At 48.9% G+C, this 23,773-nt stretch overlaps 1 protein-coding gene across 2 annotated transcripts in view; it reads right to left on the bottom strand.

Annotated features, from left to right (window-relative positions):
* The window catches only part of Ube2v1 (ubiquitin conjugating enzyme E2 V1), a 36,693-nt gene that overhangs the window by 5,779 nt on the left and 7,141 nt on the right, over positions 1 to 23,773 (bottom strand). For both annotated transcript variants that reach the window (XM_012949957.2, XM_045156571.1), the window contains exon 2: positions 10,102 to 10,250. In XM_012949957.2, the coding sequence (XP_012805411.2) occupies positions 10,102 to 10,250 (149 nt within the window). The remainder of the gene's footprint in view (positions 1 to 10,101; positions 10,251 to 23,773) is intronic.

Genomic DNA, 23,773 nt, shown 5'->3' on the forward strand with positions numbered 1-23,773 from the left:
CAGCTATGGCAGCACAAGCCTGTATCCTAGCAGTTGAGAGGATGAGGCAGGAGGACTGCCATGAGTTCGAGGACAGCCAGTGAAAGAGAGACTGTCCAGCTCAAAACAAGACCCGGAGGAAGAGATGGGGAGCGGGACACCCAGCATTCCGCGCCAGTCTCGGCAAGGGCGTGCATGCGAGCACACACCGCACATGCGCACTACAAGAACGCCGGTAACGACACGTCAGGGGGTCATGCCGACGGAGGGGCGAGGGCGCAGGCGCCTGCTGGCCTTGTGCGTGCGTCCAGGAAGACAGACGCGTGTTTCCAGGCAGGAGTGGCACTGAGTGTTTGAGACCAGCCACACCCAGTGAGGGGTAGAGAGGGTAAGAGCGTGGCCCCCCAAAATAAAAGAATGAACGAGTGAATGAAGAAAGGTTCTACGGGAATTGCTTTGAAGGCAGGATGACTTGACAGTTTGTGGCCATTCTGAGGTACACTGAGACATTGGTCTCAAAAACAAAATAAAAATAGCCGGGCATGGTGGCACACGTCTTTAATCCCAGCATTTGGGAGGCAGCGGTAGGAGGATCATTGTGAGTGAGGCCACTCTGAGAAAACATAGTGAATTCCCAGTCAGCCTGGGCTAGAGCAAGATCCTACCTTGAAAAACCAGAATAAAATAAGTAAAAATAGGGCTGGAGAAATGGCTCAGCAGTTAAGGTGCTTGCCCTCAGAGCCTAGTAACCGGTTTTGATTCCCTAGTACCCACGTAAAAGCCAGACACACATAGTGGTGCATGGGTCTGGAGTTCATTAGCAGTGGCTGTAGGCCCTGGCATGCCCATTCTCTTGGTCTGTCTGTCTCCTCTATCTCTCTCTGCTTGCAAATAAGTTTTTAAAAAATTTAATAAATAAAAGTAAAATCAGGCTTGGGAAATGTGTCTGGCAGTTAAAGGGCACTTACTCCACAGGCCTGCTGACCTGGTCTGGCTCTCCAGTGCACGCCCACGCATGCGTGCACGCCCACGCCCACTCAAAAACGAATATATAAGCTTATAGCTATGTTGGGTCTTTCACACCTGATCCTTAGCACTTGGGAGACAGAGGTGGGAGGACTGCAAGTTTGAGGCCAGCCTGAGCTACCTCAAATAGTGAAACTGAGGAATGAGAATCATCATGAGTTTGAGGGCAGCTGAGACTACATAGTGAATTCCAGGTCAGCAGGGCCTAGAGCAAGACCCTACCTCAAAAAAACAAAAACAAACAAACAAAAAGGGTTTTGTGCCAGGCGTGGTGGCACACACCTTTAATCCCAGCACTTGGTAGGAGGATTGCTGTGAGTTCGAGGCCACCCTGAGACTCCATAGTGAATTCCAGGCCAGCCTGGGCTAGAGTGAGACCCTACCTCGAAATAACAAAACAAAACAAAAAAAGGTTTTTGTTGGGTGAGGGAAATGAGAGCATAATGAGGCAAAAGATCATCAAAGTATGTGTCTACCTGTGTGAAAATTCTGAGATGCTTTTTGCTGTTTTTTCTTTTTTTCAAGGTAGGATCTTGCTCTAGCCCAGGCTCACCTGGAATTCACTGTGTAGTCTCAGGGTGGCCTTGAGAACTTACGGTGATCCTCTGAGCACTAGGATTTAAGTTGTGCACCACCATGCCTGGCAACTTTACTTAAAAAAAAAAATTTTTTTTTCAAGGTAGGGTCTCACTGTAGCCCAGGCTGATCTGGAATTTACTATATAGTCCGTCCTAGGCTGGCCTTGAACTCACCAAGTTCCTCCTACGTCTGCCTCCTGAATGCTGGGGTTAAAGGTGCACACTACCACACCTAGTTTACTTTACTTTCTTTCTTTCTTTTTTTTTTTTTAGAGAGAGAGAAAAATGAATGAATAATTGAATGAGCATGTAGTGGCCTCCAGCCACTGCAAACAAGCACCACCTTGTGCATCTGGCTTATGTGGGTACTGGGGAATAGAACCTGGCTTTGTCAGTAAGCACCTTAACCACTGAGCCATCTCTCCAGCCCTACTTTACTTTTTCTAAGACAGGGTCTTATGTATCTCAAGGAACTCAAACTATGTGGCTAAGGATGATTTTGAGCTTCTTTATGTTTTTTTTGGTGGATGTGTGGTATGACTGATGTGTATGCATGCGGCTTGTGTGTGCTTGGTGGAGGCCACAGGAGAATAGTAAGTCAGGTGTCCTCTTTTTGTGTATACACCTGTTTTCTTGAGATAGTCTCTCACTCAACGCAGGAACTACCTCTGCCCCCATTTTTGGCTTTTTTAATTTTATTTATTTGAGAGCGACAGACAGAGAGAGGCAGTCAGAGAGAGACAAAGAATGGGCGTGTCAGGGCCTCCAGCCACTGTGAACGAACTCCAGATGTATGCGCCCCCTTGTGCATCTGGCTAACATCAGTCCTGGGGAATCGAGCCTCAAACTGGGGTCCTGAGGCTTCACAGGCAAGTGCTTAACTGCTAAGCCATCTCTCTTGCCCCCATTTTTGGCTTTTTGAGGTTAAGGTCTCACTCTAGTTCAGGCTGACCTGGAATTTACTATGAAGTCTCAGGGTGGCCTCGACTCACAGTGATCCTTCTACCTTTGCTTTCCCAGTGTGTTGGGATTAAAGGTGTGAGCCACCACGTCCAGCAAAATGGCCCTCTTTTAAGCCATATTTTTGGTCAGCAAGTCCCACCAATTTTCTGTGCCTACACTCTGCTAGCCTGGGGTCACATGCATGTGTGACCGTACCTTGTGAAGCTGTTTACATGGGTGCTTTCAGGCCCGCCTGCTTGCACAGCAAGTGCTCTAAACCGCTGAGCTCTCACCAGCCCCATGACATAAGAGTGTGCTCCTCCTGCCTCCACCTCCTGAGTGGTGGGTGACAGACACGCACTGCCACACCCAGTTTAGAGACCTAGTATTTCACTTACTTTTTAACACGTATGTAGGTGTGCATGCTTCTTTGGTTTGTTTTTCAAGGTAGGGTCTCGCTCTAGCCCAGGCTGACCTGGAATTTACTATGTAGTCTCAGGGTGGCCTCGAACTCACAGTGATCCTCCATGTATGTATGTATGTACGCATGCATGCATGTATGTATGCATGTATGAATGTATGTATGTGAGAGAAAGAAAGGGCATGCCGGGGCCTCTTGCTGCAACAAAGTCCAGATGCACACACCACTTGCGTGTCTGGCTTGAAGTGGAACTGGGCTGGGTTGTTAGGCTTTGCACAGGCACCTTTAGCTGCTGAGCCATCTCCTCGGCCCTCGTCCTTTTTTGTGGTCAAAGTCTCAAACAGCCCTCGCTGGCTTTGAACTCTCCCCTCCGGCCTCTGCCTCCCCAGCGTGAGCACTGGCAGTGCGGGTGGCACCGCGGGGCCGGCTGCAGGAACACTGCTCCTGGCTCACGTTTGGCTCACGAGGTGAAGACAATGCTAAGGGATCAATCATCACAACAAACCCTGTAAACACGCCAGGAAGCACCTCAAGACACAAACACTTTTCTCTGGTCGGCGCTCGGGCCTCCTGAGGACTCTGGCTCAGCTCGCTGAAGCAGGAGCTTCTGCCAGACTCCTGCTTGTGCTCAGGAATGTGACACACCATGACAGCAAACTGACCCACCCGCCCAACCAATCCGTTACAAAAGATGGCAAGCTGCAGCCCACGTGCAACCCCACCCCTGCAGCAGATGCACACCTCCATTAGCTCTGCAGCCCCAGAGTCTGGGGTGACCAGCCTGACTTGGGCTCAAGTGTGCAGGTGCACAAAAACCTGTTGTCCATGAGAACATGACGAGCCAAAGCCAGCAAGACATGGTCTTGAAGGAGCTGAACAGCCCCTCAACAGCCCAGGGCTTTGGAAGAACGCCTGAGAAACGGCCAGACACCAGGATCAAAGGCTTGTCTGCGAGTCTACAACAAGAAGGCAGAAGGTAAAAGCACTTTTAAATCAGCTTTTAAAATTTTTTAATTTTTGATTTTTCAAGATAGATTCTCACTCTAACCCAGGCTAACCTGGAATACACTATGTAGTCTCAGGGTGGCTTCGAAATCAGAGATCCTCCTACGTCTGCCTCCTGAGTGCTTAGGTTACCTGCATTGAGGATGGGTCCAGCTGCTTTACAATGAGGTGATAGGAGTTGGATCCTTTTGAGAGGAGGAGGCCTGAAGAAAGAATGCTGAAGGACTTTCTTCCTATACAAAGTTACACCCCCTGGATGAACAAATTTGGCAGTGGTGCCCATCTGGTACTGCTTTTAGAAGTATGACAAGCACAGGAATGGAGGGTCATGAAGCTGTGAACAAATCTTGGGAGCTGCTTAGGTTGGACAGTGATGCAGGGTCAAGGTCCCTGCAGGGAGGACCTGTAAGGCCACTGTGTGAAACCACGGGTTTCAGTGGAGACCCTGGGAGTTTGGAGATGCCAGGACTGTGGGGTGGCCACCAAGGAAAGCTGCTGGCTCAGGTGGATTATGTCTGGGCAGCAAGCAGCATGGCCGAGGGGCAGAGTTATCAAGGCCTGCTGGAGCCCACAGGATTTTACTATGAGCCCTAGAAACCAGACATGAAGTTTCAGGATTTTATGTCTGCCATACGAACTTTCCATCTTGTGTTATCAGTCCAATCTTTCCTAGTTTATTCTGTGCTGTTATGTGCTCAAGTATCCAACTTGGACTCTGATTTACAGGGCTCAGTTAAGACTGCCTTAAGTCTCAGATGAGCCTTAGGACTTTGCCTTTTTTTTTTTTTTTTTTTTTGGTTGTTTTCTGAGGTAGAGTCATGCTCTAGCCTAGGATGAGCTGGCTTTGAACTCATAGCAACCCTCTCACCTAGGGCTGGGATTAAAGGTGTGTGCCACCATGCTCAGCCAGACTTTTTGACTTTTAGCACTGTTGGGACTGATCAAGTCTACAAGGGACTTTTATAGTTGGTCTGAGTGCATTCTGAAACACATAATGGCCAATAGTATGGGGACCAGAGGCAGCATGTGGTGGTTTGAATACCTGATCCCCAACTGGTGACAATCTCGGAAAGTTGTGGGGCCTTTGTGATGTAGGGTCTTACTGGAGGAGGTGTGTCACTGAGGGCAGGTCCTGAGGTTTACTGTCCAGCCCCACTGGGTGTTCCCTAGGAAGCTCACACTTGATGCTTCCTCCAAGCTGGTGTGACAAGATGTGATGTCCAGCTGGCTGTCTGCTCATTTCCACCATGGTGAAACTTATCAAACAGCAGAAACCCTTTCCTTCCATAAACTGCTTCTGGTCGGGTATCCTGCCCAGCAGTAAGGTGGTAACTACTATACAGGAATATACTGCAAAAAATTAATATTGTATCCACACATATGTTCTTATCAGCACATTCACAATAGCCAAAAGGTGCTGGCAACCCAAACGTTTGTGACCTAATACATGAACAAAACATGATAACATCAGAATATTATTTGGCCATAAAGAACAGAGTACTGACAGGTACTAAGCAAAGGAAGCCACTCCCCCAAGAGGATATAAATAAATAATATGGAAACCTACTTTTTTGGACAACAGAACACTCAGGAGCCATAGATTGTTACTAGAAAATTTTCAGTGACAGGGATGGGATACCTTCCAGTGAGTTGTCGGCCAGGCAGGTCCCTGGTGTCCCCAAAGCATTACAGGCCATTGCCAAGGCCCTTGGTTTCCCACCAAGAACAGATGGTAAGAGCCTATTGCTGAAGACTGTACATACTTGGGCTGCAAGGCCACTGAGAAATCCTGCTGGAACTGAGCTGATAACCTCCTCCATGTAGACCAGCTGACAGAAAGTTGGAAAAAGCCACACTGCATGCAGTTCAATGGGAGAGAGAAATCACCAGTGAAGATACTCAAAAGGGGACACTGCAAGCCTTACATTTGGCCAACCAGGGCAAATGAGCCAACGGGTACAATAGTGGCACGTCTGTTATAGGGGAAACCAACTGCCCTCTAATTGGACTGGAGGCCTGCTCCATGGGAGGTAATACATCCCTGATACTGAAAACCTACAACAGGGGTAGCCATGAGCCCTAGGGGTGTAACGTCTGTTGCTGTCTGGCTAAATGTATATACTATGTTCATCAAACTGCCCAGTAAACACTTCTCTTAATGTTCATACCCATATGTTAATGCTACTCTCACTTTTGATTAGGGAACCTTTTCTTTTCAGATGGCAGTGATCTTGGGATGACTCAGAAGGCATCATGGCACTGAGAAGAAGTGACAGAGGAGTGCTCAGCACTGCAATAGCTCTATCACATCTTACAAGGCTCAGGGTCCATTATGGAAGAGGTGGCAGAAAGAATGTAAGAGCCAAATGAAGGATAGGACTCCTTACAACGTGCTCCTCCACACACAAAATGGCCTGGATATCCATGACTTCACAGTGCCTGACACTACCTACAGAAGACCATCATAATAGGAGGAAAAGATGATGACACCAAAATAAAAGAGACTGAGAAGGGGAGGGGATATGATGGAGTGGAGTTTCAAAGGAGAAAGTGTGTGGTGGTGGGGGGAATTACAATCATGGAAGTTGTCAATAAAAAAATAATTTTAAAAAAGGAAGACACTCCCACTAGATGATTTTAGGGACAGGCAATGTCCAAAGCTTGGAAGCAGATCAGCAGCCGTCAGGCATGGAGGCAGGAGGTGGACCAGGAAGTGATCACCAGAAGGTTTGAAGTTTCTCTTCCAGGTGATGAAATGTTCTGATATGAGTCATGACTGCACAACTCTGAACAATAAAAAAGTCATCTGAGCACACACTTGAAGAAAGAGTGTAGCCTATGCCAAGTGTGGTGACACACATCGAGATACTCCAGAGGTAGATGAAGTGGGCACTTCTGAGCTCGAGGCCAGCCTGCACTACACAGTGAGACTGTGTCAAAAAACCAGAGCTGAGGGGCTGGAAAGATGGCTGAGCCACTAAAGGTGCTTGCTTGAAAGCCTGGTGGCCTGGTTTGATTCACGAGGACCTACATAAAGCCAGATACACAAGGTGGTGCATGTGTCTGGAGTTTGTTTGCAAGGGTAGGAGGCCCTGGTGCACCCATTATTTCTCTCTCTTTGCTTTCAAATTAGTAAATAAAATCAATTAATCAATCTATCTATCTATCTATCTATTTTTAAAAAGGCAGATAGCTGGGGATAATGGTGCACACCTTTAATCCCAGCACTTGGGAGGCAGAGGTAGGAGGCCACCCAGAGACTACATAGTGAATTCTAGGTCAGCCTGGACTAGAAAGGAGACCCTCACTCCAAAAACCAAAACCAAACAACCCCAGAGCTGAGGATGTAACTCAGGGTGGAATACTTGCCTAGCACACTCAAGATGCTAGGTCCAATCCAAACAAGCATATAGGCAGGCATCAGTGACACACACACCTGTAACTCTATCACCTGGGAACCAGGCAAGAAGATTCCAAGTTCAAGACCAGCTTGGACTACAAGGGAAGACCCCTGTCATTTTGTTGTTGTTTTTAGAGACAGGGTCTTGTAATGAAACCTAGGCTGGCCTGAAACCTACAGTGATCCTCCTGCTCAGCCTCCCAAGTTGCTAGGTTAGCATGAGCCACCTTTCCTGGCTCAAGACGCTCTTTCACATTCGTTCCCTCCCTCCCTTCCTTCCACCCATCCACCCACCTACCTTTCTACCTCCCTATTTGCAAGCAGAGAATGTGAGTATGGGCATACCAGAGGCCCTTGCTGCTGCAAATGAACTCAAGATGCATGTATTCCTTAGTGCATCTGGCTTTACACGGGTACTGGGGAACTGAATCCAGGTCAGCAGGCTTTGCAAGAAGTGTTTTTAACCACTGAACCATCTTCCCAGCTCTTGAAGTATCTGGGGTGCAGCTCAAGAGGCATGTGAACCATGCTTACCTAGTATGCATGAGGTTCTGAGACCAGATCCCCAACACCAACCTTACTTACACAGCCATGTGCATGTGCACGCACACACATATTCCCCAGATATACATGCAGAACATGCTTGGTGTTCCAGCAACTGCTAATTAAGCCCTATGCCCCTTCGGAAAGGAATAAAAAATAAAGCTCAGGTTAAGTCAATCATCTTTCGTTTATGAGAGACAGTGTCTTGTGTAAACCAGGCTGACCTTGAACTTCCCAGTGCTGGGATTACAGGTGAGTGGTCCACACTCAGATCTTGTATTAGAGGGTTTTTAAAGTTTTATGTACTTGATGTATGCGTATGCTTGTGTGTGTGACTTGAGTCAGTGTGTGGCATGCACATACGTGGGGTTCAGAGGACAACTCTGGGGTTGGTCCTCACCTTCCATTTATTCACTGAGCCACACCCCAGCCTTTTCTTGACACAGTGTCATGTAGGACAGGCTGCCCTTGAATTTGTTTGCGGCTGAGGATGACCCTGAACTTCTGACTCTCCTGCCTCCACTTCTTAAGTGTTAGGATTAATGGTGTGTGCCACCACACGTGGTTCATGCGGTGCTGAGGATTGAATCCAGGGCCTTGTGCATGCCAGGCAAGCACTCTTCTCATTAAGCCACAACTCCGGCCCAAAAAGTCCATTATAACCCAGTGGCACAGGGGTGTCCAGAATGCAGCACGTGGGCCTATTTTTGATCTACCTTTCCAGCAGTGCCGGGTGGGCACATCTCTTGAACAACTACCTCACCCTGGGAGGAAGTAGAGAGGGAAGAACAGTCTTCATTCTCAAGAAACTGAGTCACCTTTTAGGAAAAGCAAGGCAAGGAGAAGCAGCCACTACACAGTCACCGTGCAGGGGCAGTAAAGGAAACGCCTCCCCTGAGAAAAGCTCTCCAGCACTGGACAGCTAAGGACAGTGCGGTGCGGCGAGCAGAGGAGTGAGCAGAGCAGGCTTACGTGTTTGCAGCCCTTTCCACGCCCACACTTCAGAGGGCTGCAAAAAGGACTTAAGAGACAACATGAAAAGGCAAAGCTGCTCAGTCGCCAGGAACGCCAATGACCGCTGAAGATGCACACTGACACGTGTGAGTCCTGGTGAGCCTAGGGAGGTGCCGGGCCCCACCAGGCCCCACTCTGCCTTCCTCCTACCCCCACGGTGCAGCCGCAGCACCTCGCCCATGGGCAGAAGGGAGAAGGAACCCTTTCCTCAGGCAGGCACAGCACCGGGGACTGGCGCTGCTTCATTCAGGCCAGCCTCCCACTGCCTACCTGTGGCCAGTGTCCAAGTCTGGGCCGCTTACTACGCTGAGTAGCCCTACAGTGGTAACAAAGAAAAGCTCAACTTCTCAGCGTGAGAGTGACCATGTGGCCCAGGGGAAAGGCAGGAGCACAGGCTTTGGGGGGTGGGGTCAAAGAGACCTGGGTTGGGGGTTCCCAGCTATATGACTTTGGACAAGTGACTGCATTCCTGTGTCTCCTCATCTTGTGAGGACTCATTGACATTTCATTCACTATGGGAAGCCAGGCGTGGTGGCGCACACCTTTAATCCCAGCACTCTGGAGGCAGAGGTGGGAGGATCGCTGTGAGTTCAAGGGCACCCTCAAACTCCATAGTAAATTCCACGTCAGCCTGAGCTAGAGTGAGACCCTACCTGAACAGTCCCCCCCCCCGCCCCAGAAAAAAAGGCTGACTAGTATTTGGAAGACTGGGAACACGCACCCCACACCGCTCTCAGAGGTCACTCTCCGTCTCCCTTGTCCTGTCTTCTGTGCAAGGACCTGTGGGCCTGACAGAGCTGACAGGCAGGCACAGAACCCGTTCAGACCCGTGAGGTGGACTGCGGCCATGAGACTTGCTCCTGGAGGATGACTTCAGGCCTGCTGGCTACATCCGGCTTGGTTACCTGATTGTCCTGAACACACCACAGGCACTGTGACCTCAATGGGCTCCGTCTACATTGTCAGGTCAAGTCACACTATGAATCTAAGCAAGTTTTTGCTTACCATTGAGAGAGCTTAAACAGCATCAGAGGAGGTTCAAACACATAAACTGAAACCGGTCAAAAAAAAGACTAGCCCCATTTCAGAAACCACACCACTTCTCCGTGGCTTTTCCGTGGGAACGCTACACTGTTTAAAGGAGGCACAGGGGATTTAAGACATTCACAGTTACAGCCGCAGCCGACGCTTACTCTTGGAGGCCCAATTATCATCCCTGTCCATCTGGTAAGCGTCATGTCTTCGTCGTCTTCTAGACCCCAGCTAACTGTGCCATCTCCCACTCCTTTCTGGCCTTCTTCCAGTTCTTCCAACAGTCGGAAATTGCGAGGGACTTTTACTCCTAAAATAAATGGAGAGAAATTCAAGATACTAGCCACTCCAGGGGGACATGTGAGCCTAGATCAGGCTCATGGTCACAGTCTGGGACACCATGCCAGCATGCAGTTTCTGAGAGCTGTGACACCTCTGCATGCCACACACCAGAGGTGAACCACGGGGCAAGGACCCCATGGCCCGAGTGTGAAGGGAAGTCACCTGCCCCAGCCCTCCACACGCTCCACCCAGTGTTTCCATCTAGCTGTTGCTTCCTTGGGGCTTATGGGCTGGTGAGAGGAATGCCAACCCGAGTGCCAAGCGAGGGCACAGTGCCTGGAAGACAAGGCTACCTCACCCACCCTGCTCCTGCCATCACCCTTCAGAAGGTGCCAGTACGTGCACTGGGTGGGATAACCCTCTGGTGACTACAGAAGACTGTACTATATCATGATACCAACTTCTCAAACATCTGAGGCAGCAAGGGCGCCAGAGACGAAACTGGCCAGACTTCCATCATGAGAGCCTCAGCTCCTCCCCAGTGTAGAAGGAGCAGCTGGTTCTCTGGCCTATTTCCCAAGTCCCAAAGCCCAGTAAGCTGCCCATGGAAGCCACACATGGGTATCACATGGCTTTAAGCCTCACACCCAGGTTTGGCCTGAGGCAGATCAAGGTGTCAGGCAGCTGGGCGCAGGTAAGTAGGGTGGTAGGAGGAGGCTTGTTCCTACCATCCACGTGCCTCCTGCCTCACCCCCAATTCCCTGGCACCTGCATAGGTCACAAGCTCTCTGCCATGAACACAGGTCCTCCTACCTGGCCATATAGCAAGCATCATGACCAGAGGGTTTTGGAGGGACCAGACCCAGGAGAGGTCCCAGCATATGCCAGGAGGTGGCATTAACTCAACGGAATAAACACCCGACCTGCACTGTATGGCAGGCCCTGCCCTGGACACTGGGGAACAAGCAGAAACAAAACGGACCCTGCCCTCACTGAGCGCCCCCTCCACGCCCAGTGCAAGGTCTGCAAGGCCTACAGAATGGAAGCATGGCAGGGCGATGCCCCTGCTGTGAATGGAGTCAAGGAAAGCACTACTGTGACCCAGGGTCTCGGCTCAAATCCTGAAGGTGGTGAGGGGTGTGATGAATGCATAGTTGAGGGGTGGCTGCGGCCAAAGGAAAAGCACACAGACAGGCCCTGAGGTGGGACTTTGGAACAGCACAGCAGGATGTGAGGGACTCTGACAGCTCGAGTGACAAGAGGCCATGAACTCTGAGTGACCCGAGGCATTGTCACAGCTCACAGAGACCCCCGGCTGCTGTGGGGGAACACTGAAAAGGGAGAAGAGAACAGGGCAGGAGCAGTGGGGCCGCTGCCAAGATCCCCAATGTTAGCGCGGGCTCGGGCGACAGGTTCGGTGGCGGTGGCAGTGAGGCACACACAGGTCAGGATCTCAGAAGTCCCAGATGAGCTGTCAGGTAGCCTATGATGCCTATGAAACAGAGGGTCACTCCAGCACCTGCAGGCTTGGTATGAGCAACTGGATGGACAGAACTGATCCTGAGATAACAGATGACATTGGTGGTATGTGATGGAGGGTTACACATACTGTAGGGCACCTATTAAGAATAGCTATTTCCAGGTCTTGAGAGATGGCTTAACATTTAAGGCGCTTGCCTGCAAAGGCAAAGGACCCAGGTTCAATTCTCCAGGTCCCACTTAAGCCAGATGCACATGGTAGTGCATGCGTCTGGAGTTCATTTGCAGTGGTTAGAGGTCCTGGTATGCTCATTCTCTCTCTCTCTCCCTCTCTCTGCTGTCTCTAATAAGTAAGTAAGTAAAAATCAGGTATTAAAAAAAATAGCCAGGCATGGTAACACATGCCTTTAATCCCAGCACTCAGGAGGCAGAGGTAGGAGGATCACCGTGAGTTCGAGGCCACCCTGAGACAACGTAGTGAATTCCAGGTCAGCCTGGGCTGAGTGAGACCCTACCTCAAAAAAAAAAAAAAAAAAAAAAAAAAGCTATTTCCAGACCTGGGCATGGTGGTGCATGTCTTTAATCCCAGCACTTGGTAGGAAGACTGCCATGGTTCAAGGCCACCCTGAGAGTACATAGTGAAATCCAGGTCAACCTGGGCTAGAGTGAGACCCTACCTCAAAAACAACAAAACAAAAAGCTATTTATTTCCAGCCTGCAGGTGTGGCTCAGCAGGGAACACTGTCTGGCACGTGGCAGCCCCTGGCTTTGATCCCCAGCATCACAAAGCAAAACTTCTTTAAAGCATTACTGTGTTGACTCCTATTTATAATAATGGTCCATTTCCTTTTATTTTTTTTAAAGGCAGGATCTCACTGCAGCCCAGGCTGACCTTGAATAAGCTGAGAGTTCAAGTCTAATACCTCTGCCTCCCCAGTGCCGGGATTAAAGGTGTGCATCACCAAACCCAGCAAGTTTCCTTTTAAAATCAATGTCAACAAAGAACCAGATGACTAGAAATACACAATGGCACATCCATACATGAAAGGAAGTCACAACAATCTAACAACCTAACAACATATGTCACTTACTGCTCTGAAAAACACTGTCACCCACAGGAGAGGCAGCAGCAGTACCCCTCTGCATGGGAGAAGTCCCCGCCAACAAGCAAGAAGCTAGACGAGGTGTGGACACTATAGGCAAGACAGACAATATGATCATCTTGTTCAGAGAGAGTTTAGTTGCCTTAACAATCCTAACAACTTTGGCCCAGAAACAATCCCGTGGTTGCTTACTAGCTGACTTCAAGGCTGCAGTAGTAAGACTCCAGTGAGCCCTGGTCACACTGCTAGGAGGACATGGCTACCCCAACCCAAAGGACTTAACCCATGGACAGTGATATGTGGGCTGGAGGTGGCCCAGTGACACCACTGCCTTCTATATAAGAGGCCCTATATTTTTGGCCTCCTATATACTTTGGCCCTATATATTTGGTCACTAGCACTGCAAAACTAGGTAAGATAGCTGTTCCCTCCAGGACCCAGGTAACTACAGATCCTGCAAGAGAGGAGCAAGGTAAGTGAGGCCTTAAAGAGGACATCAAGCCGGGTGTGGTGGCGCACGCCTTTAATCCCAGCACTCAGGAGGCAGAGGCAGGAGGATCACTGTGAGCTCGAGGCTACCTTGAGACTCCATAGTGAATTCCAGGTCAGCCTAGACCAGAGTGAAACCCTACCTTGAAAAAACTTTAAAAAATAAAAAAGAGGACATCAGACACCCAGAAAGACACCAGTTATGATAATGTGCACCAAACAAAGGCCAGAAGGACACAGCAAGAGGCCACCTGGTCTGGGGACTCTGTCCTGCGGCCCTGGCAGATGACACAGATGGTAGGAGACGGCTGAAGACAGGGAAAGGTTAACTCTTGGGGTGGGAAGGTTGTGGTGACCCCTCCTTCCCTTCCTAGCTCTGGAGAAGGCTTTTCCTTCTTGCCTCAGCCTCTGGAAGCTGGACTATGTAGGGTTTACTATGACCCCCCTCCCCGCTATCTCCCACCTCACCAAACAGGGAAAGCAAACCTTGGGAACCAAGCCAACTGCATTCTAGCCAAGGCTCCCCTTTAGGGCCTGACCACTTCCCACTCCTTCTAGAAGACTCCAGGCTCCCTTAGCTCTTTGGGAACTTTAGGTCTATGACACTGGCTCTCAGTCATGTACTACTGTCTTGTGTGAAGCGTTTAGAACAGTGGTTCTAATACTCTGTTACACACCAGCGCTGGGCAGTTAAGTTCTCGGCAAACCTGGCCGAGCGAACTTTTCTTCTGCCTCTGGGGATGGAGCCCAGAGCCTGGCCCTGAGCTGCACCCCAGCCCTCTTCTCCTTTTCAGACAGGGCCTCACTAGGTTGTTCCAGTAGGCCTTGAACTTACGATCCTCCTGCCTCAGCCTCCTGAGTAGCTAGGATTACAGGTCTACGCCACCGGATCCAGTTTACTAGCTAAATTTTGAAGAATTTATGTCACAAAATGGAAACCTCCTGCCATACACTGTTCCTTTCTTCCCCAGTGCTAGGATGGACCCCAGGGGCCTGTCCCACCAGGCCTGGCTCAAGTGTGACTTTAATCCAACATTTCTAAGTTACAAAATTGAAATCAATTAAAGGGAACTTGTGGGGACTAGTAATGGCTAACAGAGATCAGGAACCAGGGCTGGAGAGATGTCTTAGCGGTTAAGACACATGCCTGCAAAGCCTAAGGATCCAGGCTTGCTTCTTCAGGTCCCAAGTAAGCCAGATGCACAAGGTGGCACATGCATCTGTAGTTCATTTGCAGTAGGAAGAGGCCCTGGCACGCCCATTTTCACACTCTCTCCCCCCCACCCCTCTCTGTCTCTAATAAATAAATAAATCTTTAAAAAATAAAATCTTTGGGCTGGAGAGATGGCTTAGCGGTTAAGCGCTTGCCAGTGAAGCCTAAGGACCCCGGTTCGAGGCTCGGTTCCCCAGGTCCCACGTTAGCCAGATGCACAAGGGGGCGCACGCGTCTGGAGTTCGTTTGCAGAGGCTGGAAGCCCTGGCGCGCCCATTCTCTCCTCTCCCTCTATCTGTCTTTCTCTCTGTGTCTGTCGCTCTCAAAAAAAAAAAAAAAAAAAAAAAAAAAAAAAAAAAAAAAAAAAAAAAAATCTTTGCCAGGCGTGGTTGCGCACGCCTTTAATCCCAGCACTCAGGAGACAGAGGTAGGAGAATCACTGTAAGTTTGAGGCCACCCTGAGACTCCATAGTGAATTCCAGGTCAGCCTGGGCTAGAGTGAGTGAGACCCTACCTCGAAAAAAAAACAAAATAAAATAAAATAAAAAATAAAATCCTTTAAAGAAAAAGTGAAAAGATTAAAAAAAAAAAAACATGCCAGGTGTGGTGGCACATGCTTTTAAACCCAGCACTCAGGAGGCAGAGGTAGGAGGATCAATGTAAGTTCAAGGCCATCCTAATTCCAGGTCAGCCTGGGCTAGAGTGAGACCCTACCTCAAAAACCAATAAAACAACAACAAACAAAATCAGGAACAGAACCAGGCACAGTGGTGCATGTCTTTAATACCAGCACTTGGGAAGCAGAGGCAGGAGGATCACCATGAGTTCAAGGCCCTAAAACTACACAATGAATTCCAGGTCAGCCTGAGCTAGAGCCAGACCCTACCTGGAAAAACAAAAACAAAAGGCCACCAGAAAACTGCAACAGTAACAGAAAATTTATACAGCCCTTCTTTCAGTGTGGCGACAACATGTGTGCAGCCTGAAAAGTACCCGGGCATTCCTGCTGGAAGCAAAGCCGTGGCGTGGTACAGCAATCTCACACACCAAGCTCAATGATGGGACAGTAAGAAAACAGACCTTGGCCTGAAGGAGACCAGTGCTTCCTAACACCGAGGGGCTGGGTCACATAGCTCTGCTATCCCACAGAGATAAGGGGCTGGGCAGCTTCTAAACCACTGGCCTGTCCCTTAGGATGAGCTGCATGTGGCTCTGAGCAGAACCAGAGGAAAGCTCAGGGTAGATGGGAAGGCCAGGGGACCAACTCGGGGACACCTCTGCCAACATCTCGGGACATAAAGCAAAAGCACGTACTTAGAGCTGAGCAGAGACAAAACACAGGAACTGTTGGGTTTATGACAGTGCCCGTCAGCATGCACACCGGGGTGAGGCGGCTGCTCCTGGATTTACACACACACACACACCTGGACTGTACACACCAGATCTCAGATAAAGATTTTTTGAAAAATAAAGCTCGGTGTGATAAGTAAAAGAGGGCTGTGAAGCAGCTTAGTGGACCCTGGTTTTCATCTCCAATACCAAAACAGAAAAAAGCCAGATGTGGTGGTGCACCCCTGGAATCATAGTAGTCAGGAGCGGAAAGCAGGAAGACAGCCATGAACTTGAGGACTGTTTGGGTTACATATGGAGACTAGATGCTCGTGAACCACAATGTACTGCAGGGAGAGGCTGTGCTTGCCTGTGCACTCACAGCAATGCCGTGGACCACCACATGTACACAGATCCGGCCTGGCACTCTCTTTAAAGGCCAAGGTCAGAGTAACATATGCTATCTCCACAGATACACTGGTGAGAATCCTATCTTTCTGCAGAGGATTGAGAGCAGGGAGCTGGGATCACTACTGACTTCACATCTGTGTTTGTGTGTGTATGTATACGTGCATGTGCGCCTGAGAGTGTGCTGTGTGTGCACACGTGCTATTGAAAACTGAACCCAGGACCTCACACACAAGGCATGGACTCTACCAGTGAACTAGACAGACCCTCATCCCAGCGCTTTAGCCATGCAGCTGGGATCCTGGAGGCATCACCTTGAAGCCCTGCACAGCAAAGGTTACAACACTCGGGTCTACAGATGGTGCGGATGCCTGGGCCAAGCCTACCCCCCACCCACGGCGTGACCCACTGACAACCAAAGCAGAGCAGCCCCTCACCTGAGTGATGCCTCCCCAGCTTTGTTCCCCAGATGTGACAAACCCACGAGGGCTGCACACCTGTCTCATTCCACGCAGGCTCAGTCACTCAACAGGGCTCTTGGCCCCCTCCTTCAACTCTGGCCTGCCCTAGCCAGGTCTCAAGGCTCACTGCCTCGTGACTCTGCCCCACACATGCTCCAATTAAGCAGCTGGTCTTCAATGAACCTGACTCCTGGCCTCCTAGACACCACTGTTCTCTAAGACCAGGACACTTCCACAATAGTCTTTGCAAGTGCGTAAAACATGTCTCCTGGCCCCAAATCTGAGACACAAGACATCTTTCCCTTCCACCCCACCCAGCCCTCTTCCTTGACTGACTGTTTCCACCACTTCCCTGGACCGCGTGGTCGCTGTGGCCCTTGCCAGCTTTGCCTCTAAGCTCTTGCTCCACCTGGTTATTCTTACCTAGTCTCCACGACAATCCTCTAAAGGAAACAGGGTGCCATTCCTCCCCTACTCAAGACCACCAATGACCTCCCACTGCAGCCACAACAAACCCAAGCTCCAGTCTGCTCCAGAGCCCTCTTATTTCACTCCCACACAGAGCTGTGACAGCTTCAAGAGGCTACCTTTCAGCCAGGTGTGGTGGCACAAGCCATTAATCTCAGTTCGAGGCCACCCTGAGACTACATAGTGAATTCCAGATCAGCCTGGACTAGAGTGACACCCTACCTTGAGGAGGAGGGGAAAAAAAAAAAAAAAAAGAGGCTACCTTTCCTTCTGCCTTTGGCTGGCTGAGGCCTCTCCCTGGCATTGTCCCAGTACAGAAAGGATTGACAAGATCCTCTTTCCGTAGGCTGGAGGGAAAGGACCCAGGTCTGATTCCCTAGGAACCACGTTAGCCAGATATACAAGGGGGTACACATATCTGGAGTTCGTCTGCAGTGGCTAGAGGCCCTGGTGCGCCCATTCTCTCCCCCCTCTCTGTCACATAAATAAATAAATAAAAATAAATATTTTTTAAAAAGATCCTCTTTCCAATCCACCTTGTCCCCCCACCCTGGCCACTGGCTCTGCTCCTGAAAACACACAGCAGCCCACCGGACCCACAAACACGCATCTCCCTGGCCCTGGTGAGCATCTCCCCCCACGTGAACAGATTCCGTGAGGGCTGAGCTGCAGCTGCTCTGCTCAATGCCTTCTCCAGCAGATGCTCAAATGTTCCCCACATGGAAAGACTGACAGATGGACGAATGGGGGAAGTTAACCAGGGGTATTGCTTCAGAATGAATAATCCTTAGTATCCCAAAATTCCAACTCTGATTTCTGAAAATACAAGCGGGAAACATTCATAGCGCTATTACAAGGAACTAGCTTGCCTCTACCTCCCAAGTATTCGAATTACAGGCATGTGTTAACACGCCTGGCTTGGGAGTCTAGTTCTGTAAAGATCATTACACCCCAGTGTGATGCTCCAGAAACCTTACCTGAAGACAAGCACACTACAGGCCCTCTCCCCCAAACACCTTGACGTGCTGCCAGACCTGAGCAATACCTTTTCTTCGCATTTCCATTGAGGCAAACTGGAAACTCAATCTCTCCCTGCTCCCACCCCCACTCCCGTGCTGTGGAGCGAATATGGTGCTGACGGAGTGCTTCCCGGGCCACCCAGCAGCACCTTCCTGACACGCCATAAGCTCCAGTGGCCTATGGGGACAATAGGGACGCTGACACGTTGTAACTGAGACACTGAAGGATTTTTTTAATTACTGCTCTGAGGCCGGGTGCAGTGGCACCACCAGAGGCAGCTAGATTTTTATTTTATTTACTTACATATTTGAGGGGGGGGGCAGACAGAGAATGGATGTACCAGGACCTCCAACCACTGCAAATTAACTCCAGATGCATGCACCACATTGTGCAACTGGCTTAATGTGGATACTGGGAAATCAAACCTGGGTCCTTAGGCTTCAAAGGCAAGCACCTTAACTGCTAAGCAATCTCTCCAGCCCAGGGTTGGTTGGTTTGTTTGTTTGTTTGTTTGTTTATTTGGGTTTTTGAGGTAGGGTCTCTAGCTCTCAGGCTGACCTGGAATTCACTATGCAGTCTCAGGGCAGCCTCAAACTCATGGAGATCCTCCTACTTCTGCCTCCCAAGTGCTGGGACTAAAGGCGTGCGCCACCACGCCCAGCTAGGTTTTTTTTAAAAATATAATTAAAAGCTGGGCGTGGTAGCGCATGCCTTTAATCCCAGCACTCGGGAGGCCAAGGTAGGAGGATTGCTGTGTGTTCGAGGCCACCCTAAGAATACACAGTAAATTCCTGGTCAGCCTAGACTACAGTAAGACTCTACTTCAAATACAAAATAAATAAATAAAATAAATCTTGGTCTGGAGAGATGGCTTAGTGGTTAAGGCATCTGCCTGCAACCCAGATTCAGTTCCCCAGTACCCACATAAAGCCAGATGCACAAGGTGACTCAAGCATCTGAAGTTCATTTTGCAATGACTAGAGGCCCTGGCGCATGTGTGCTTTCTCTTCCTCTCTCAAATAAATATTTACTTCTCTCAAAAAAATTTAAAAAAAAGAAAAGAAACCTTAGCCGGGAGTAGTGGCACACATCTTTAAACCTAGCACTTGCAAGACAGAGGTAGGAGGATCGTCCTGAGTTCGAGGCCACCCTGAGACTACATGGTGAATTATTCCAGATCAGATGAGCCAGAGCGAGACCCGACCTCAGAAAAAAAAAAAAAAGAAAGAAAGAAAGAAAAAGAAATCTTGGTTGGGTGTGTTGGCACACATCCTTTAATCCCAGCACTCAGGAGGCAGAGATAGGAGGATCACCATGAGTTCAAGGCCACCCTGAGACTACACAGTGAATTCCAGGTCAGTCTGGGGTAGAGTGAGATCCTACCTCGAAAAACAAACAAACAAAAAACCTTTTGTGGGTGTTCATGACATTGGGCATGTGTGTGCCCGTGTGTGTGTGGAGGCCAGAGGACAAGCTCAGGAGTGGCTGCTCACCTTCTATCTTCTTTGAGGCAGGGTCTCTTGCTCGCTGGCCAGTGAGTTCCCAGATTTTCCTGCCTCTGTCTGGCACCTAGCGTCAGGATGCTGGGATGAGGAGCGCTGCTTGCTACTGTGCTTGGCTATGTGGAAATGTGCCCCACAGGATCCCGGGCTTGCACACTTGGTCCTGCAGGCGGTGCTGTTTGGGAAGTTTGTGGAGATGGAACCTTGCTGGAGGAAGGTCATCACTGGAGGCAGGCCTTGAGCTTTCAGAACGCGGCCCCACTCCCTGCTCACCCTCTGCTTCCTGACCGAACGTCATGTGACCAGCCAGACTCCCTTGTCTCCCTGCCGCCATGTGTGTTTGCTTGAACTGCAGCTTGTCAGGTATCAGGTGCAACTAGTAACCAGGGTCCTAGGGATCTGAACTCAGATCCTCGTGCTTGAACAAGTGCAAAGATCTTCCATATGAAATGAACTTCAGAGCTGGGAAGATGGCTCAGTGGGTTAAAGACATTTGCTTGCAAAGCCTGACTTCCAGATTATGGCAATTCCTGAGAATCCATTAAAGCCAAATACACATAAAATAAATTTTGCTTCTCTTGTTTTAATTTTTTTTTTTTTTTTTTTTGAGGGAGGGTCTCACTCTAGCCCAGGCTTACCTAGAATTCAGTACATAATCTCAGGGTGGCCTTGAACTCCCAGCGATCCTCCTACCTCTGCCTTCCCAGTACTGGGGCTAAAGGTGTGCATTTCCACACCACACAAACCGTTTCTTAAAGTGTAGGATTGTGGGCTGTTCACAGTGAAGTTTTATAAGCTGCACAAGAAGCTGATGCATCAACATTCTACAGTGCAAGGAGCACTTTAACTCCTGGACTTCAGTGCGGACACCATGGAGGCTGGAGCTGCAGTCTCTCACAAATGGAGGGTGAGGTCAGTCATGAAATCTAAGCTGGGCACAGTGACTCAAGTCTGGAACACCAGGACTCAGGAGGCAGAGGCAGAGACAGGAAGATCACTGCACGTACCAGCCTAGCTGGTCTACATACTGAGGGTTTTTCTTTCTTTTATTGTGGGTACATGTGTGCAGTCCAGAAGTAAATATCAGGTGTCCTTTTCAGCATTAAAAAATATTTTATTTATTTGAGAGAGAAAGAGACAAAGAAAAAATGAATATGGGTGTGCCAGGGCCTCTAGCCACTCCAAACAAACTCTAGATGCATGTACCATCTTGTACATCTCGGTTTACCTGGGTACTGGAGAATCAAATCTTGGTCCTTTGGCTTTGCCAGCAAGTGCCTTAACTGCTAAGTATCTTCCAGGCCATCAAGTGCCCTTCTCTATTGTTCGCCCACAGGTTTCTTTTCTTTTCTGAGATGGGGTCGTGTCTTCAATCTGGAGTTGTCATTTTTGGTCAATAAGCCTTAGAGATTCTCTTGTTTCAGCCCTCTGTGAACTAAAATTAGAGAAGTGCCTGGCCATAGACATTTTTTTTTTTCCTCTCTCTCTCTTTTTTTTTCTTTTTTAGTTTTTTTGAGGTACGGTCTTGCTCTAGGCCAGGCTGACCTGGAATTCCCTGTGTAGTCTCAAGATGGCCTTGAACTCATAGTGATCCTCCTACCTCTGCCTCCCAAATGCTGGGATTAAAGGCATGCACCACCACACCCAGCTCATGCTGTTTTCTACATGGGTTTTGAAGTCAAACTTGGGGTGGTCTCAGGCCTTACCCAATCTTCAGGCTTAAGTGGCACTGAGCTGGCCACTGAGCTAACTCCCCAGCCCAGCAGAGAGTTCTTGGCCTGAGCTAGAGAGTGAGACTTTGTCTCAAAAATAACAAACAATCAAAATAAAAAATCAGAAACAAATCTCCTCAAATTTGCCAGCTATGGTTGTACATTTCAGTAAGAAATTATTGAAGAGGGGCTGTAGAGATTGTTTAGCAGTTAAAGCACTTGCCTGTGAAGCCTAAGAACTCATGTTTGAATCTCCAGTTTCCATGTAAGCCAAACACACAGTGACTCAAGAATGTAATGTCACACATGAGTACAAGGGGTATACGTGTCTGGAATTCATTTGCAGTGGCTGAAGGCCCTGGTGCACCCATTCTCTTTCCCCCTCTCTCCGCCTCTTTCTCTTTCTCTCTCAAATTAAAAAAAATTAAAAATAAGAAATTACTGAAGAGGTTGAAATAGGCTCATCAGTAGTTTGAGGCTAGCCTGGGCTACAGAGTGAGTTCTAGATTGGCCTAGATTAGAGTGAGATGATGCCTCAAAATAGAAAAAAAGGCTGGAGAGATGGCTTAGTAGTTAAGGCACTTGCTTGCAAAGCCTAATGGCCCAGGTTTGATTCCCTAGAACCCACACAAGTCAGATGCATACATACAGTGGCACAAGCATGTGGAGTTCATTTGCAATGGCTAGAGGCCCTGATGCACACATTCGCTCTCTCATAAATAAATAAAAAAGGGTTGGAGATGGCTTAGCAGTTAAGGCGTTCATCTGCAAAGCCAAAGGACCTAGTCAATTCCCCAGGACCCACATTAGCCATATGCACAAGGGGGCGCATGTGTCTGGAGTTCGTTTGCAATGGTTGGAAACCCTGGCATGCCCATTCTCTCTCTTCCTCTTTCTCTGTCAAATACATAAAATAAAATAATTTTTTTTAAAAAAAAGATCCAGGTCAGCCTGGACCAGAGTGAGACCCTACATTTAAAAAAAAAAAAAAAGGGCTGGAGAGATGGCTTAGCGGTTAAGCGCTTGCCTGTGAAGCCTAAGGACCCTGGTTCGAGGCTCGGTTCCCCACGTCCCACGTTAGCCAGATGCACAAGGGGGCGCACGCGTCTGGAGTTCGTTTGCAGAGGCTGGAAGCCCTGGCGTGCCCATTCTCTCTCTCCCTCTATCTGTCTTTCTCTCTGTGTCTGTCGCTCTCAAATAAATAAATAAATAATTTTTAAAAATTATTAAAAAAAATAAAAATAAAAAATAAAAAAAAAAGCTGGGCATGGTGGGGCAGGTTTTTAATCCCAACACTCAGGAGGCAGAGGTAGGAGGATCACCATGAATTCGAGGCCACCCTGAGACTTCATAGTGAATTCCACGTCAGCCTGAGCTACAGTGAGACCCTACCTCAAAAAACCAAAAAAAAGCCGGGCGTGGTGGCGCACGCCTTTAATCCCAGCACTCGGGAGGCAGAGGTAGGAGGATCACCGAGAGTTCAAGGCCATCCTGAGACTGCATAGTGAATTCCAGGTCAGCCTGAGCCAGAGTGAGACCCTACCTCGAAAGACCAAAAAAAAAAAAAAAAAAAACCAAAAAAAAGAGAAAGAAAAAGGAAGGAAGGAAGGAAGGAAGGAAGGAAGGAAGGAAGGAAGGAGGAAGAAAAGAAAAGAAAAAGGGGCTGGAGAGATGGCTCAGTGATTAAAAGATGCTTGCTTGCAAAGCCTGATGGCCTAGGAGGATCACCGTGAGTTAGAGGACACCCTGAGACTACATTGTTAAATCCAGGTCAGCCTGGACCAGTGTGAGACCCTACCTTGAAAAACTGAAAAAGAGACTTGGGTTCAAGTCCCCGGTACCCACATAAAGCCACATGCACAAGGTGGTGCATGCGTCTGGAGTTCATCTGCAGTGGCTAGAAGCTCTGGCACATCTATTCTCTGTCTCTCTCTCAAATAAATAATAATAAAAATCTAAAAAGAAAAGAACCCCAGAAAGTGACATCCCCATTTGGACAAGAGCAGAAGCATAAGTGGTCAGAAAGATCAAGGGTGCTCTAACTGACTGATCCCATGGCACACTAACAATAGAGTCAGCATGCATCATAAGTGCCTGCTATGAGCAGGGCGTGGTGGCGTACGCCTTTAATCCCAGCACTTAGGAGGCAGAGGTAGGAGGATAGCCCTGAGTTCAAGGCCACCCTGAGATTACATAGTGAATCCCAGGTCAGCCAGGTCTGAGACCTTACCTCAAAAAACAAACAAGAGACTGCTAGGTTCTCATGACTGGCACCTGAAATGCAGCTGGAAATCAGCATTGAATAACAAAGTCTAAGGAATCACACTAACCAGGACATGCTAAGATAACTCCACCAAGGTGTTAAAA

This window comes from Jaculus jaculus, chromosome 8, assembly GCF_020740685.1.
Source record: "Jaculus jaculus isolate mJacJac1 chromosome 8, mJacJac1.mat.Y.cur, whole genome shotgun sequence".
NCBI lineage: Eukaryota > Metazoa > Chordata > Mammalia > Rodentia > Dipodidae > Jaculus > Jaculus jaculus.